General features: G+C 40.9%; 1 protein-coding gene across 1 annotated transcript in view; it reads right to left on the reverse strand.

The window, feature by feature from the left end:
• Nucleotides 1–15,933, reverse strand: part of ARHGEF9 (Cdc42 guanine nucleotide exchange factor 9) — a 213,991-nt gene that overhangs the window by 45,685 nt on the left and 152,373 nt on the right. The window contains exon 6 of the mRNA XM_032620875.1: nucleotides 10,926–11,055. Coding sequence (XP_032476766.1) covers nucleotides 10,926–11,055 — 130 coding nt within the window. The remainder of the gene's footprint in view (nucleotides 1–10,925; nucleotides 11,056–15,933) is intronic.

Consider the following 15,933-nt stretch of genomic DNA (forward strand, 5'->3'; position numbering starts at 1 on the left):
AGGGGGAAGAGTAAGCTGGGACAAAGTGAGACAGTAGCACTAACATATATACACTACCAAACGTAAAATAGCTAGTGGAAAGCAGCTGCATCGCACAGGGAGATCAGCTCGGTGCTTTGTGACCTCCTTGAAGGGAGGGATAGAAAGGGCGGTGGGGAGGCAAAAGAGGGTGGGGATATGTGGATATACGTATTCATACAGCTGATTCACTTTGTTATACACAGAAACTAACACACCATTGTAAAGCAATTATACTCCAATAAATTTGTTTAAAAAAATCTTGCAAAAATAAAGAACAATTAAAGAATGGAAAAAAACAAAATAAGCTGTCAGGGATATGTTCCTTCCCCTTACCTTCAAGTGGATCTAATGCATGTGAAGGGTAGCAATGTGAGAGCATAACCAAACATCAGCATCAGAGAAATTAGAAATTTCCTAGAAACTGCAATTCGCGAGAACATGTTCTTCTTCCTGATGCTCCCCTAAGCTGATTGAAGGTACTTATTATTATTTAGAGGTATAGGCAATACTTTTACTCATCCACTGATTTTTTAGAAGCCCTAGGGGGTAGGGCAGAGCATGGGGGACTCCATGAACTCTAGTACACATAGGCTGGCAGGGAGCAAGGATGGAAAGTGGAGGTGGGCAAATAAATCCAAAATGTTCATTGAATAAGCTGAGGGCCGGTCACGTTGCGGATACAGTACAAGGTCTCCTGCTCTCTAGCAAAATGCTCTGATTTACTGAGCAGGCACCAATTTCCGGTGTGGTACTAACTCTCCACCCTCTTTCTTAATTCCTTTTCAAGGGAGAGTAAGTTGTGAAGGTTTCTTCTATGATTCTTGTTTTTTTTAAAATTAATTTATGTTTTTAAACATCTTTATTGGAGTATAATTCCTTTACAATGGTGTGTTAGTTTCTGCTGTATAACAAAGTGAATTAGCAATATATATATATATATATATATATATATATATCCCCATATCTCCTCCCTCTTGCGTCTGGCTCCCACTCTCCCTATCCAACCCCTCTAGGTGGTCACAAAGCACCGAGCTGATCTCCCTGTGCTATGTGGCCGCTTCCCACTAGCAATCTACTTCATATTTGGTAGTGTATGTATGTAAATGCCACTCTTTCACTTCGTCCCAGCTTACCTGTCCCCCTCCCCGTGTCCTCAGTCCGTTTTCTACATCTGCGTCTTTATTCCTGACCTGTCCCTAGGTTCGGCAGAACAACTTTTCTTCTTATGTTTGGTTTCCATACATATGTGCTAGCATACGGTATTTGTTTTTCTCTTTCTGAGTTACTTCACTCTGTATGACAGACTCTAGGTCCATCCACCTCACTACAAATAACTCAATTTCATTTCTTTTTATGGCTGAGTAATATTCCATTGTATATATGTACCACATCTTCTTTATCCATTCATCTGTTGATGGACACTTAGGTTGCTTCCATGTCCTGGCTATTGTAAATAGAGCTGCAATGAACATTGTGGTACATGACTCTTTTGGAATTATGGTTTTCTTAGGGTACATGCCCAGTTGTGGGATTGCAGTGTCATAAGGCAGTTCTCTTCTTAGTTTTTTAAGGAACTTCCATACTGTTATCCATAGTGGCTGTATCAATTTACATTCCCACAAACAGTGCAAGAGGGTTCCCTTTTCTCCACACCCTCTCCAGCATTTATTGTTTATAGATTTTTTGATGATGGCCATTCTGACTGGTGTGACGTGATACCTCATTGTAGTTTTGATTTGCATTTCTGTAATGATTAGTGATGTTGAGCATTCTTTCATAGGTTTGTTGGCAATCTGTATATCTTCTTTGCAGAAATGTCTATTTAGGTCTTCTGCCTATTCTTGGATAGGGTTGTTTGTCTTTTTGATGTTGAGCTGCATGTGCTGCTTGTAAATTTTGGAGGTTAATTCTTTGTCAGTTGCTTCATTTGCAAATATTTTCTCCCATTCTGAGGGTTGTCTTTTCCTCTTGTTTATGGTATCCTTTGATGTGCAAAAGCTTTTAAGTTTCACTAGGTCCCATTTGTTTATTTATTTTTTTATTTCCATTTCTGTAGGAGGTGGCTCAAAACAGATCTTGCTGTGATTTATGTCATAGAGTGTTCTGCCTATGTTTTCCTCTAAGAGTTTTATAGTGTCTGCTCTTATATTTAGGCCTTTAATCCATTTTGAGTTTATTTTTGTGTATGGTGTTAGGGAGTGCTGTAATTTCATTCTTTTACATGTAGCTGTCCAGTTTTCCCAGCACCACTACTGAAGAGGCTGTCTTTTCTCCACTGTATATTCCTGCCTCCTTTATCAAAAATAAGGTGACCATAGGTGCATGGGTTTACCTCTGGCTTTCTATCCTGTTCTATTGATCTATATTTCTGTTTCTGTGCCAGTACTGTGCTGTCTTGATTAGTGTACCTTTGTAGTATTGTCTGAAGTCAGGGAGCCTGATTCCTCCAGCTTCGTTTTTCTTTCTCAAGATTGCTTTGGCTATTCAGGGTCTTTTGTGTTTCCATACAAACTGAGGACTTTTTTGTCCTACTTCTGTGAAAAGTGCCACTGGTAGTTTCATAGGGATTGCATTGAATCTGTAGATTGCTTTGGGTAGTAGTCATTTTCACAATATTGATTCTTCCAATCCAAGAACATTGTATATCTCTCCAACTGTTTGTATCATCTTTAATTTCTTTCATCAGTGTCTTATAGTTTTCTGCATACATGTCTTCTGTCTCCTTAGGTAGGTTTATTCCCAGGTATTTATTATTTTTGGTACTATGGTAAGTGGGAGTGTTTCCTCAATTTATCTTTCAGATTTTTCATCATAGTGTATAGGAATGCAAGAGATTTCTGTGCATTAATTTTGTATCCTGCTACTTTACCAAGTTCATTGATTAGCTCTAGTAGTTTTCTGGTAGCATGTTTAGTATGCTCTATGTATAGTATCATGTCATCTGCAAACAGTGACATTTTTACTTCTTTTCCGATTTGAATTCCTTTTATTTGTTTTTCTTCTGATTGCTGCGGCTAAAACTTCCAAAACTATGTTGAATAACAGTGGTGAGAGTGGAAAACTTTGTCTTGTTCCTGATCTTACAGGAAATGGTTTCAGTGTTTCACCATTGAGAACTATGTTGGCTGTGGGTTTGTCATATATGGCCTTTATTATGTTGAGGTAACTTCCCTATATGCCTACTTTCTGGAAGGTTTTTATCATAAATGGGTGTTGAATTTTGTGAAAAGCTTTTTCTGCATCTATTGAGATGATCATATGGTTTTTCTCCTTCAAATTGTTAATACAGTTTATCACATTGATTGATTTGTATATATTGAAGAATCCTTGTATTCCTGGGATAATGCTTGATCATGGTGTATGAACTTTTTAATGTGCTGTTGGATTCTGCTTGCTAGTATTTTGTTGAGAATTTTTGCATATATATTCATCAGTGATATTGGCCTGAATTTTTATTCTTTGTGACATCTTTGTCTGGTTTTGGTATCAGGGTGACTTTGGGAGTGTTCCTCCATCTTCTATACTTTGGAAGAATTTGACAAGGATAGGTTTTAGCTGTTCTCTAAATGTTTGATCGAATTTGCCTGTGAAGCCATCTGTTCCTGGGCTTTTGTTTGTTGGAAGATTTTTATTCACCATCTCAATTTTAGTGCTCGTGATTGGTCTGCTTATATTTTCAATTTCTTCCTGGTTCAGCCTGAGAAGGTTGCACTTGTCTAAGGAATTTTCCATATCTTCCTGGTTGTCCATTTTATTGGCATTTAGTGGCCTGCAGTAATCTCTCATGATCCTTTGCATTTCTGCAATGCCAGCTGTTACTTCTCCTTTTTCATTTGTAATTCTGTTGATTTGAGTCTTCTACCTTTTCTTCTTGATGAGTCTGGCTAATTGATTATCAATTTTGTTTATCTTCTGAAAGAACCAGCTTTTAGTTTTACTGATATTTGCTATCATTTCCTTCATTTCTTCTTCATTTATTTCTGACCTAATCTTTATGATTTCTTTACTTCTGCTATCTTTGGGTTATTTTTTTGTTTTTCTTTCTCTAATTGCTTTATGTGTAAGGTTAGGTTGTTTATTTGAGATGTTTCTTGTTTCTTGAGGCAGGATTGTATTGCTATAAACTTCCCTCTTAGAACTGCTTTTGCTGCATCCCAAGAGTTTTGGATCATTGTGTTTTCATTGTCATCTGTTTCTAGGTATTTTTTGATACTGTCTTTGATTTCTTCAGTGATCTCTTGGTTATTTAGTAGTGTATTGTTTAGCCTCCATGTGTTTGTAGTTTTTATAGGTTTTTTTCCCTGTAATTGATATCTAATCTCATAGCATTGTGGTTGGAAAAGATACTTGATGCAATTTCAATTTTCTTAACTTATCGTGGGTTGATTTGTGACCCAAGATATGATCTATCCTGGAGAATGTTCCATGAGCTCTTGATAAGAAACTGTATTCTGTTGTTTTCCATTGGAATGTCCTATAAATATCAGTTACGTCCGTCTTGTTTAGAATATCATTTAAAGTTTGTGTTTCCCTATTAATTTTCATTTTGGATGATATGTCCGTTGGTGAAAGTGGGGTGTTAAAGCCCCCTACTATGATTGTGTTAATGTCCATTTCCGGTTTTATGGCTGTTAGCATTTGCCTTATGTATTGAGGTGCTCCTATGTTGGGTGCATCAATATTTACAGTTGTTATACCTTCTTTTTGGAATGATCCATTGATCATTATGTAGTGTCCTTCTTTGTCTCTTGTAATAGTCTTTATTTTAAAGTCTATTTTGTCTGATATGAGAATTACCACTCCAGCTTTCTTTTGATTTCCATTTACATGGAATATTTTTTTCCATCCCCTCACTTATTGTCTGTATGAGTCCCTAGGTCTGATGTGGGTCTCTTGTAGACAGCGTATATACGGGTCTTATTTTTGTATCCATTCAGCCAGTCTATGTCTTGTGTTTGGAACATTTAATGCATTTACATTTAAGGTAGTTATCGATATGTATGTTCCTAATAACATTTTCCTAATTGTTTGGGGTTCGTTATTGTATATTTTTCCCTTCTCCTGTGTTTCCTGCATAGAGAATTTCCTTCAGCATTTGTTGTAAATCCGGTTTGCTGGTTCTGAATTCTCTTAAGTTTTGCTTGTCTGTAAAGTTTTAAATTTCTCCTTCAAATCTGAGTGATATCCTTGCTGTGTAATCTTGGTTGTAGGTTTTTCCCTTTCATCACTTTAAATATGTCCTGCCACTCCCTGCTGGCTTGCAGAGTTTCTGCTGAAAGATCAGCTGTTAACTTTATGGGATTCCCTTGTATGTTATTTGTTGCTTTTGCCTTGCTGCTTTTAATATTTTTCCCTGTATTTAATTTTTGATAGTTTGATTAATATGTGTGTTGGCATGTTTTTCCTTGAATTTATCCTGTATTGGACTCTATGTGCTTCCTGGACTTGATTGACTATTTCCTTTCCAATATTAGGGAAGTTTTCAATTATAATCTCTTCAAAATTTTTCTTAGTCCTGTTCTTTTTCTCTTCTTCTTCTGTGACCCCTATAATTCGAATGTTGGTGCGGTAATGTTGTCCCAGAGGTCTCTGAGACTGTCCTCAGTTCTTTTCATTCTTTTTTCTTTATTCTGCTCTGCAGTAGTTATTTCCACTCTTTCACCTTCCACGTCATTTATCCATTCTTCTGCCTCAGTTATTCTGCTACTGATTCCTTCTAGAGAATTTTTTTATTTCGTTTATTGTGTTTCTCATCATTGTTTGCTCTTCAGTTCTTCTAGGTTCTTGTTAAACGTTTCTTGTATTTTCTTCATTCCTTTTCCAAGATTTTGGATCATCTTTACTATCATTATGATGAATTCTTTTTCAGGTAGGTTGCCTATTTCCTCTTCATTTGTTTGGTGTGGTGGGTTTTTACCTTGCTCCTTTGTCTGCTGTGTTTTTCCCTGTGTTTTCATTATGCTTAACTTACTGTGTTTGGGGTCTCCTTTTCACAGGCTGGAGGTTCGTAGTTCCCACTGTTTTTGTTGTCTGTGCCCAGTGGTTAAGGTTGGTTCAGTGGGTTGTTTCGGCTTCCTTGTAAGGGTCTGGTGCCTGTGTTCTGGTGGATGAGACTGGATCTTGTCTTTTGGTGGGTGAGACCATGTCCAGTGGTGGGTTTTGCGGTGTTTTGACATTTGCATGATATTAGGCAGCCTCTTTGCTATTGGGTGGAGTTGTGTTCCTGTCTTGCTAGTTTTTTGGCATAGGTTGTCCAGCACTGTAGCTTGCTGGTCATTGAGTGGAGCTGGGTCTTAGCATTGAGATGGAGATCTATGGGAGAGCTTTTGCTGTTTGATATTATGTGGTGCTAGGAGGTCTCTGGTGGACCAATGTCCTAAACTCAGCTCTCTCTACTCAGAGGTACAGGACTGACATGTGGCTGGAGTACCTAGACTCTTTCAGCCACACAGCTAGAAGAAAAGGTAGAAAGAAAGAAAGAAAGAAAGAAAGAAAGAAAGAAAGGAAGGAAGGAAGGAAGGAAGAAAGAAAGAAGAAGGAAATAAAAAAGAAAGAAAGGGAAAAATAAAATAAAGTTACTAAAATAAAAAATTTAAAAATTATAAAAATTTAAAAATTATAACAATTATTAAAATTAAAATAATATAAAAATTATTTAAAAAATGGAGAGACCAAACCCTGGGGAAAATGGTAAAAGCAAAGCTATACACACAAAATCACACAAAGAAGCATACACATACACACTCACAAAAGGAGAAAAAGAAAAAAATATAGATATATATATAAAAAAAGAAGAGAGAAACCAAATCAATAAATGAATCTACCACTGATAATAAACTTTTAATACTAAACTAAGATAAACGTAAAACCAGACACAAATTAGATGTAGAAAGTGAACCCCAAGTTTGCAGTTGCTCCCAAAGTCCGGCACTTCAATTTCGGGCTGATTCGTTGTCTATTCAGGTATTCCATGTATTCAGGGTACATTAAGATGATTGTCGAGATTTAATCCACTGCTCCTGAGGCCGCTGGGAGAAATTTCCCTTTCTCTTCTTTGTTTGCACAGCTCCTGGGGTTCAGCTATGGATTTGGCCCTGCCTCTGCGTGTATGTCATCTGAGGGCATCTGTTCTTCACTCAGACAGGAAGGGGCTAAAGTAGCAGTTGATTAGAGGGCTCTGGCTCACTCAGCTCAGGCGGGTAGGGAGGGGTATGAAATGCAGGGCGAGTCTGCAGCGGCAGAGGCTGGTGTGACATTGCAACAGCCTGAAGAACGCCATGTTTTCTCCCGTGGATGTTGTCCCTGGATCACGGGACCCTAGCAGTGGTGGGCTGCACAGTCTCCTGGGAGGGATTGTGTGGATAGTGACTGGTGCTTGCACACAGGCTTCTTGGTGGCTGCATCAGCAGCCTTAGCATTTCATGCCCATCTCTGGTGTCCATGCTGATAGGCGTGGCTCGCACCCAGCTCTGGAGTTGGTTTAGGCAGTGCTCTGAACCCTCTCTCCTCGTGCACCCTGAAACAGTGGTCTCTATCCTCTTAGGCAGTTCCAGACATTTTCCTGGACTCCCTCCTGGCTAGCTGTGCCGCACTAACCCCCTTCAGGCTGTGTTCATGCAGCCAACCCCAGTCCTCTCCCTGGGATCCGACCTCCGAATCCATAGCCTCAGCTCCCAGCCCCCACCCGCCCTGGCTGGTGAGCAGACAAGCCTCTCAGGCTGGTGCGTGCTGGTTGGCACTGATCCTCTGTGTGGGAATCTCTCCACTTTGCTCTCTGCACCCTTGCTGCTGTGCTCTCCTCCATGGCTCCAAAGCTTCCCCCGCCACACCCCGTCTCCACCAGTGAAGGGGTTTCCTAGTGTGTGAAAACTTTTCCTCCTTCACTCCTCCCTCCCAGAGGTGTCGGTCCCATCCCTATTCTTTTGTCTCTGTTTTTTTCTGTTTTCTTCTGCCCTACCCAGGTACATGGGGAATTTCTTTACTTTTGGGAAGTCTGAGGTCTTCTGCTAACATTCAGTAGGAGTTGTTTCACATGTAGATGTATTTCAGATGTATTTGTGGGGAGGAAGGTGATCTCCATGTCTTACTCCTCCGCCATCTTGAAGGTCTCCTGACTCTTCTTTTTCATTTGACAAATCAAACTGAAATTATTATGTAGATGCTTTTGATACCCACCCTGTTTATTCAAATATGTGGAGGAGGCAAGTGAGTGGCAGAGAGAGCAAAGCACTGCTTCATTTTCTTGATTTGCAAGGCTTGTCCACAGCTGCACCCACCAAGCTGGCAGGACTTCTTTCTGAATGTCCAACTGCTCGGGTAGGTGGAACATAGAAAAAACCTATACCAGGGAATCAGTGAGGTTGAGCCACCCAAGCCAGTAGCCAACCAGCCATGGGATGGACATATCCTATTGCTTTCTGTGGGAGGTTCCCCAGCACTCATCTACCTTTAGCCTTACCAGGAGTTGGACTTCCCCCCAAGGCAGTCTTACTCTCTTGCTTAGATATGGACACTTTACTGCAGAAACAAGTCCCTGCAATATCATAAAGGGAAGCAACTGGGCTGTAGGAAGCAGAAGGCTGGAAGAGTATGTGGTGCAACAGTATAAAGAACACCCCCCAGGGAATCTGGAGACTAGATTCAAGTTTTAGTTTTGTCATTGACTTGCTGTTTGGCCTCAGTCAGAAATAGGCTTCTCAGACTTCCACCATCATTACAAGGTTTGCATATGTGCATGTGTGTGTGTGCGTACACATGTGCATAAGCATGGCCAGAGATGTTCTTTGGGGAGTTCCCTAAGAGACCTACTGACTCTGACATTTTAGAAATATTTAAGACTAGATATGGCACACTTGATCGAAACTTTGGTCCTGGCCTCTGAAATGTACCCATCAGGCCTTGCTAAAGAAAATGCTTCATAGAGGGCAAACCTTCTGAAGCTGGTCAGTTGCACAGTGACCTCAGAGTCTGAAAAGTTAACCACAAGGATTTTTTCTTCTTACTAACTTAAATAAAGAAGCACTTTGTCAAGCAGGGTTGTGTGGGCTTGGATGAGATTAGAGGACCAGTCAATCATGCTAACAAAGGAGGCAGAAAGTAACTGCCTCCTATTCGAAAGACTTTCCTTTGTTTCCCAACCCCCAACTATAGACAAAAACAAATAAAATTCCTTCTGAGATGCTGAGTCTTTAAATCATATTTCAGTGCTTTCATGTTAGGTGTTAGTGAAGCTCCCTGAACAGGCCAAAGAATTTTAAGCTATTCTTGGTCTCCCATGGCCCCAGCTGCAGGGACTGGAGGCCAAGAGCCCATGGAGGAATTAGAAGGTCTTCCAGGTATTGGGAAGGGGAAAAATGTTTCAGGGAATAGAAAGACAACTGCTGCTGGGAACATCCTATTACAGAGAATCCCCACAGGGGTAGAGAAAAAGAGGCCTGCTAATCAGCCACAGTTTCAGAGTGCCTGAGAATTAGCGATCTTTCTAGAGGTCATTTGATCCAGCCCTCTGATCAGGAAACTATCCAAAGCAAACCAGACACAGGGGAAGGAGAATCCATGATTTCCTAATAAGTCTGCGCCAGTGCTGTTTTCTTCTTATGAGCAAGAAGATCTCTTTATATAGATTCCTTCCTCTCCTTGCATCTCAAAGAATCACTGCTGTTTTCTACTCTGTATGGGGACATTATCCTTCAAATAAGACTCAAAAATATGCCAGCTGCTCAGAACTGTGGACATTTTCAGCCATGTACATTAAAGAGGAACAGAAGTAGCAGAAAAAAGGAAAGATGACTTTTTCTGGACATTGGTTAAGTAACTGTAAGGCTGTTTCATTCCCTTGGAATGTGCTAAACTATATGAGAAGTTAGAGAGCTACTAGCTCTCAAATTACAAGAAATTATACCTGTGTGGAGGCCAGAGGAATGGGGAGCTGACTCAACTTCTACACTATGATCATGAAGCTTAAGATTGCCACCTCCTCCCTGGTAGCATGTCCTGCCTCTACTGTCTTGGTTATATTAGCTGTGGACTGTCAGATTTCATAACTTGGGTCTGAGAGATAAATGTGAAATGTCATTACTCCTGGTTCTCTTGATGGGCACAAGAGAGAAACAATAAATAGTGTACTTAACACACAGGTACCTGTGAGACCTTAAAGTTCACAGCTCTTTTTTCTGTTTAACAGACACCTCAGGAACTTCAACAGAGCAGTGGCATAAGAGGCAAAAGCTCCATTTATTTGTTAGGCTGTGTATATCCTCTGAAAGTTAGCATCTCAGAAGACAATGCTTTAGTGAAGGCTTTCTGAGTTCAGAGAAGTCGTGGCCAATTCCAATAGAATGGAAGGCTCAGGGATTATTTTTATAAGCAGATAATTAAAAAACAGAATTTGGCCTGTCAGTTGGGCAGGGATGATGGTTGTGGCCTGAAGTGTGCAGGCTTGGATAGAACTAGTAGATATGTCAGGGTGAGGTGATCTCACGAAGAGGAAAAGAAGAAGTATGTTGGCTGGCCTGCATCAGAGAACCAACCTTGCACTCTGTGCCTGGGAGTGAATTATTACCTATTACTCCTTATCCAAGTGTTCATCTGGTGGTGATAAAATTCCAGGACTTGAAAGAGTTTTGAAAGGCTACTGAGTTAACCCAATTATTTCTTAGCAATACCCAAATAGATGAATCTTTCCTTTCCTAATGAAATATTGCAACCGAGATTTCTCCAACATTCTTAGAAAGCTATTCAAGTACATAACACCTTTTATTAGCAGGAAGTTTTGCCTTGGCTCTAATCTAAATCCTTTCTGATGCTCTTCAAATATAATTACTGTTTGCTCATCTTTGGCTAAGATGTGAGGTTCTGGCTAAGGTATTCAGACTCTCCAATGTCCCTGTTAGTAAGCGTCCTACCTCCCAGTCTAGGACAGAGGCCTGCCACTGGGCAATCTTGTCAATATTCTCCAAGCGCCGCTTGCGTTCATTGATCTGCTGAGTCACATTTCTCATGACAGCCAGAGCAGCTGCCACATACCTGTAGTCACTGTGAAGACACAAAATTACAAGTTGGATGAGTCAATGTGCCATTGAACCAATGTGCTGGGTGCCAACACTAACATCCATTCTCCTCTTCCTACTTAGCAAGAGAGCCCTGATTTTAGATAGAATTCATGCCACATGGTACAAAAGACTACATTTTCTATCCTTCTTTACAGTAAGAGGTGACTTATATGATCAAGTTCTGTCCAGTGATATGTAAATAGAAATGTTGGGTAGAACTTTTGAAAAACTACCTTTAAGGAAAATAGCATGCCCTTCTTTGGTCCTTACTTAAACCTGACGCTTAAGAATATTTAGATGTGATGGCTGAAGTTCTAGCAACCATCTTAGACCATAAGGACAAGGCCCATACTCCTAAGGATAGGATAAGAGAAAACTGGAAGGAGTCTCTGATAATCATGGAGACAGCAAGGCAGCCATAAACTGCCTACCTGCAGGCGTTTTCTCTATGAAAGAGAAACAGACTCATCTTTGCTATGCCATTATTTTTGTACCTATCTGATACAACCAGCCAAGGATGAGGAAGGGAGCCTCACACATGGCATGGTCCAGAGAACTTTACCATCTGTTCTAGCACCTATTTCTAGGGAACTCTGCCCAAAGTCACTGTAAAATAACATCCAAACCTTTCCTCCTATACAATATAGAGATTGGATGTAGCATTGTGGTTAAGAACAGAGACTGGAGCCAGACTCCTTGAACACAAACCCTAGTTTAGTCACTGACTAGTGGTGTGGCCTTTGACAATCTCATTCTCCCTCTCAGTGACTCAGTTTCCTCATCTGTAAAATGGGGAGAATTACAGTAGAATTTGCTGAAGTTTTAATAATCCATGAAAACTGTTTTACTCTTGGCTCACAGCAAATGTCTGCAGTATTATTAATACAAAACAAACATTTCTCTAGTATAGACATTATATGGGTTGTCTCTCAAAACCTCTAACTCCAGAAGTACAATCCTAGGCCCCATTTTCCTGGGACTTTGGATGGCCCACTTGTTGAAGGTTATACCATCCTGCCCAGTTTTCTCTGTTTGTCTGATCTAATTTCCAGTCAAATGGCTCCTGTGAAAAGAAGATTGAAAGTTAGATCCCAGACATTTGGTGGAATAATAAGTTGGGAAGGCAGGAGGATGAGTTACAGTTCAGTCTTAACAAACTTTTCCTTAGAGAAGCTGAACATGCTTTGTGGTCACTAACCTGCTCACTGTCCCTGCACCAATTTGAAAGAAGAGAAGAGAAAAAGAAGAGCAGGGCAACTGTCTTTTTCTTCCCTAATACATTGAGGTGTGGGGTGGTGGACCAGTCATAGGAACAGAAGAAAGGGAGTTCTAACTGCTAGGGCAGATGAGACACAGCACCTCCTCTTAGCTGGCCTCCCTGGCTCCAGTCTGTTCTCTGCACACCTGCCAGACCATAGTCTTCAAACGTTACTACATTTTATCACCTACAGTGACAGGATACTCACTACAAATCCTAACCAGTCTATTCTGTCTCAAGACAACTCTGTTAACACACACACACACACACACACACACACACACACACACACACACACACACCAAAACCTCTTTATCCTGAGCCTTAATGAATGTTAGCTGTTACCAGTTTTTCTTGTGGATCTCACTTCTGACTCATACTGAACTTATGATCAACCAGTACTTCTTAAATTTCTTTAAAATATGCTGTCTAGAAGCTGTATGTCTCTCAGTCTGTCCTTGAATTGTTGATTTCTTAGACCAAACTACAGAATATTACATTTGTTTCTGTTACATTTCATTCTTTTACAGTTACTTGCTCCAACCTGTGGGGGAGTTATTGTGCTCTGTAAAACTGTCAAAGTTTTTCCCTGGCAAGACTATCTGAGCTTGCCATTTAGAAGCAAGGTAGGGTAATGACAGAAGGGGTGGTTGCAGTGCAGAAGTTGCTGACGTAAATAAGCACCCCTGTTCTTTAGGTCCTTTTTCTGTCTCCCATGCTATTCCTCCCTGATTTGAGAGCATCAGGAAAATGCCTTAAGCCACTTTCTAGGAGGTAAAGCATAGAGTTACACTGTCAAATATGGTAGCCACTAGCCACATTTAATTAGAATTAAATAAAATTTTAAAATTTAGTTCTTTAGTTGCATCAGCTACATTTCTCAGTACTCAATAGCCATATGTGGCCAGTGTCTACTATATTAAACCACAGAGATATGGAACATTTACATCACTGTACAAAGTCCTATTGGACAGTGCTGGCATGAGAATGCTTATTACCTCTGCCTGACCCCTTGTACTACTTAGCCATGAATTTATCACTGCCACTGTGCCATACTGTCAGTCAACCTTTGCCATTTTTAGCTGGCTGCCTTTCTCACGATGGTTAGAGGGGGGTATGTCACCATCTCTAACCTTCCCCACTAGCTTTAGGAGTGGGTGAGAGAAAAAAGTAAATAGCTGTGGTCTAGCCTGAACCCTGCTCAGAGCCCTCAGGCTTCCAGATGAGGTCTGAGCCCAGCACCCTAGTGAGGAGACTGACTGAACCAAGATTGTCTTGTTCCAGGCAGGTCAGCTAACCCCCTTCTCGTAGTCTTTCTTCTTAGCAGCTTAAGCAAGGTTGGGTCGGGGGCTGGGGACATGTCACCCTTCTGTAAACAATGGTAGTATTATTCTCCATTTACCACTCTCTATCCACCTAATCTTCTCCCTCAGGGACTACTCTGCCTGCTTGCATTTCAGACCTACCTATCTGAACACCTATCGACCTAAGTCTTCAACCTGGCAGTAGCCTCTAATTGCCTTCAAACCCAAGCTACTTTGGCATGCATCACAGGAGCTATCACCTTGATATAGCTTTCTAAGGCCTGTAAGAAGGAGTGGCCCATGGCCTGGGGATAGTGCTAGGCCCAATGTGTCACCCCAAATGAGGACAGGGATTGATGTAGCCCGCGACTACCTGAGCCATTCTCTCAGCACCCCTGAGCCTAGGAGTGGAAGGAGAGGGAACCAGAGACCCAGAGGGTAAGAAGGCCTTGATGCAGGGGTTCCACTCACAAGGTGAAGGTGCACAGGAATGGGAAATCCCAGGGAGATATGCTATCTTGTTGGCTCCCACTAAACCCAAAAGGCCCTGATGTTGCTTTGGTCTAAAAGACAAACATAATTTTTGGCTGTGCTTTAAAATTGGTCCTTGGGGGGCTCTTAAAAACATTTATGTAAATACATAATTTACCTAGTTAATATCATCAGTCCACAAGTATAATTTTTAGAGCAGACACTCAGGAGTAGGTGGGAGATGAGCTGTGATATAAAAACATTTGAGAATCACTCTTTAAATATACTGGTTTTAAAACCACTGGTCTGGAAGCAGTTCCACTGAGATTTAGGTGCAATAGTGGCTGCTTCTGGTCACTTAGCACCTTGAAGTATTCCTGTGGAGGTCATTTAGATTCATTACAACATGGGATGGCAGAACTAGAAAAGGCCTTCCAGACTGGCTAGTACAATGGCTCACAAATCTTCCTTGGCATGAAAATCACCTGGAGCGTTCTTTAAAAAGTTAGGTTCCCAGACCACTGTCCATACTTTGTGTCCCTGCTTTGCCACAGACTTACTCTTTGTCATTTTCCCTTTCTGGGACTCAGTCTGTCTAGCCATAGAATGAATAAGTCTGACTAGAAGACCTTCCTCTAAGGCCCTTTCCATTTTAGGTGCCATAGATGTTTTCCATTTTTATTTTTAAAATATTAAGGTATTTTAATTGGGGTTCTTTAATATCCTATTAGCTCTCACAAGTTTTCTCCTTAGAAAACTTGGGACTCAGTTTTGGCAATGGGCTGTATTAAATCTTTTAAGTGAGATTTAGTCACCTCCAAATTTCATGTCTAATTAGTACTCCCACTATTCCCCAGCTAGTAAACAGACTCAGGGAGAAGGGAACAGAGTCCTCCTTTGCAAGGTCCTTCTATACCTGCCTCGCTCACAGCCAACAGAGCAAGGAAGGCAGAGTTACCACTGGTGATGTTACTCATACAAAGGGAGAGTCCACTGCTACTACATTTGGTTTCAAATCTGAAATCTGTCCAGGGCTTCAGACCACTGAAGCACATAACCCATGATATGCTAAAGAACAACATCAACTTAAAAATGAACCTAGGGATTGGCCTAGAAGCTTGACATAAAAAAAAAAAAAAAAACTGACGCATACCGATGGCCTTATGCAACTAGGTCTGGAAGTCAGATCCAAGGAAACCAGGCAGTGGAGCCAAATGAAAGTATGAAGCAGGCCTGATGAGAAGCAAGCAGAAACTAAGGGAAATTGGGCAAAGGCCTTCTTTATTCTTATAGTGATCAATCAGGAAGAGAGCTGAGAGGTGGGGCAATAAACCTAAGGTCACGGATTTAATACCAATTAAAAGCAGGCTATAAATAGGCTGGGGGCTCTAGGTCATGAAGCAAAGCACGTGAAAAAATAGGGGATGGTTCACTGTAGACCATTCCCATTGTTGGAGATGACTCCCAGCATATACCTTACTAATAGAGGGTTAGGAGTGTCATTTCCATTCAGAGAAAGATAAGCTCCTTCGTCCTTTTTGGGTTGGTTTTCTTGAAAATACTGAAAAACTTTGAGAAAACTTCAGGGGAAGTCTCAAGTCTATTTTCCCCCAGTCATGCTGTGTGTCTAAGGGGAAGGTACAGTTGGGATGAGGCAGAGGAGGGTGTAAAAGACTAAAGAAGACCAGGGGTGTAGCCTTTCAGAAGAAATCTAAGGTCAGGTCAGTACAAGTAGGGCAGTCTGTTACCAGGATATTTGACTCTATTGAGCAGAGTAGAATAAACAGTTGATTCACTTGGCTGAACTCAGGACTAAGGACCAGGCTAT

This window comes from Phocoena sinus, chromosome X, assembly GCF_008692025.1.
Source record: "Phocoena sinus isolate mPhoSin1 chromosome X, mPhoSin1.pri, whole genome shotgun sequence".
Classification (NCBI taxonomy): Eukaryota; Metazoa; Chordata; class Mammalia; order Artiodactyla; family Phocoenidae; genus Phocoena; species Phocoena sinus.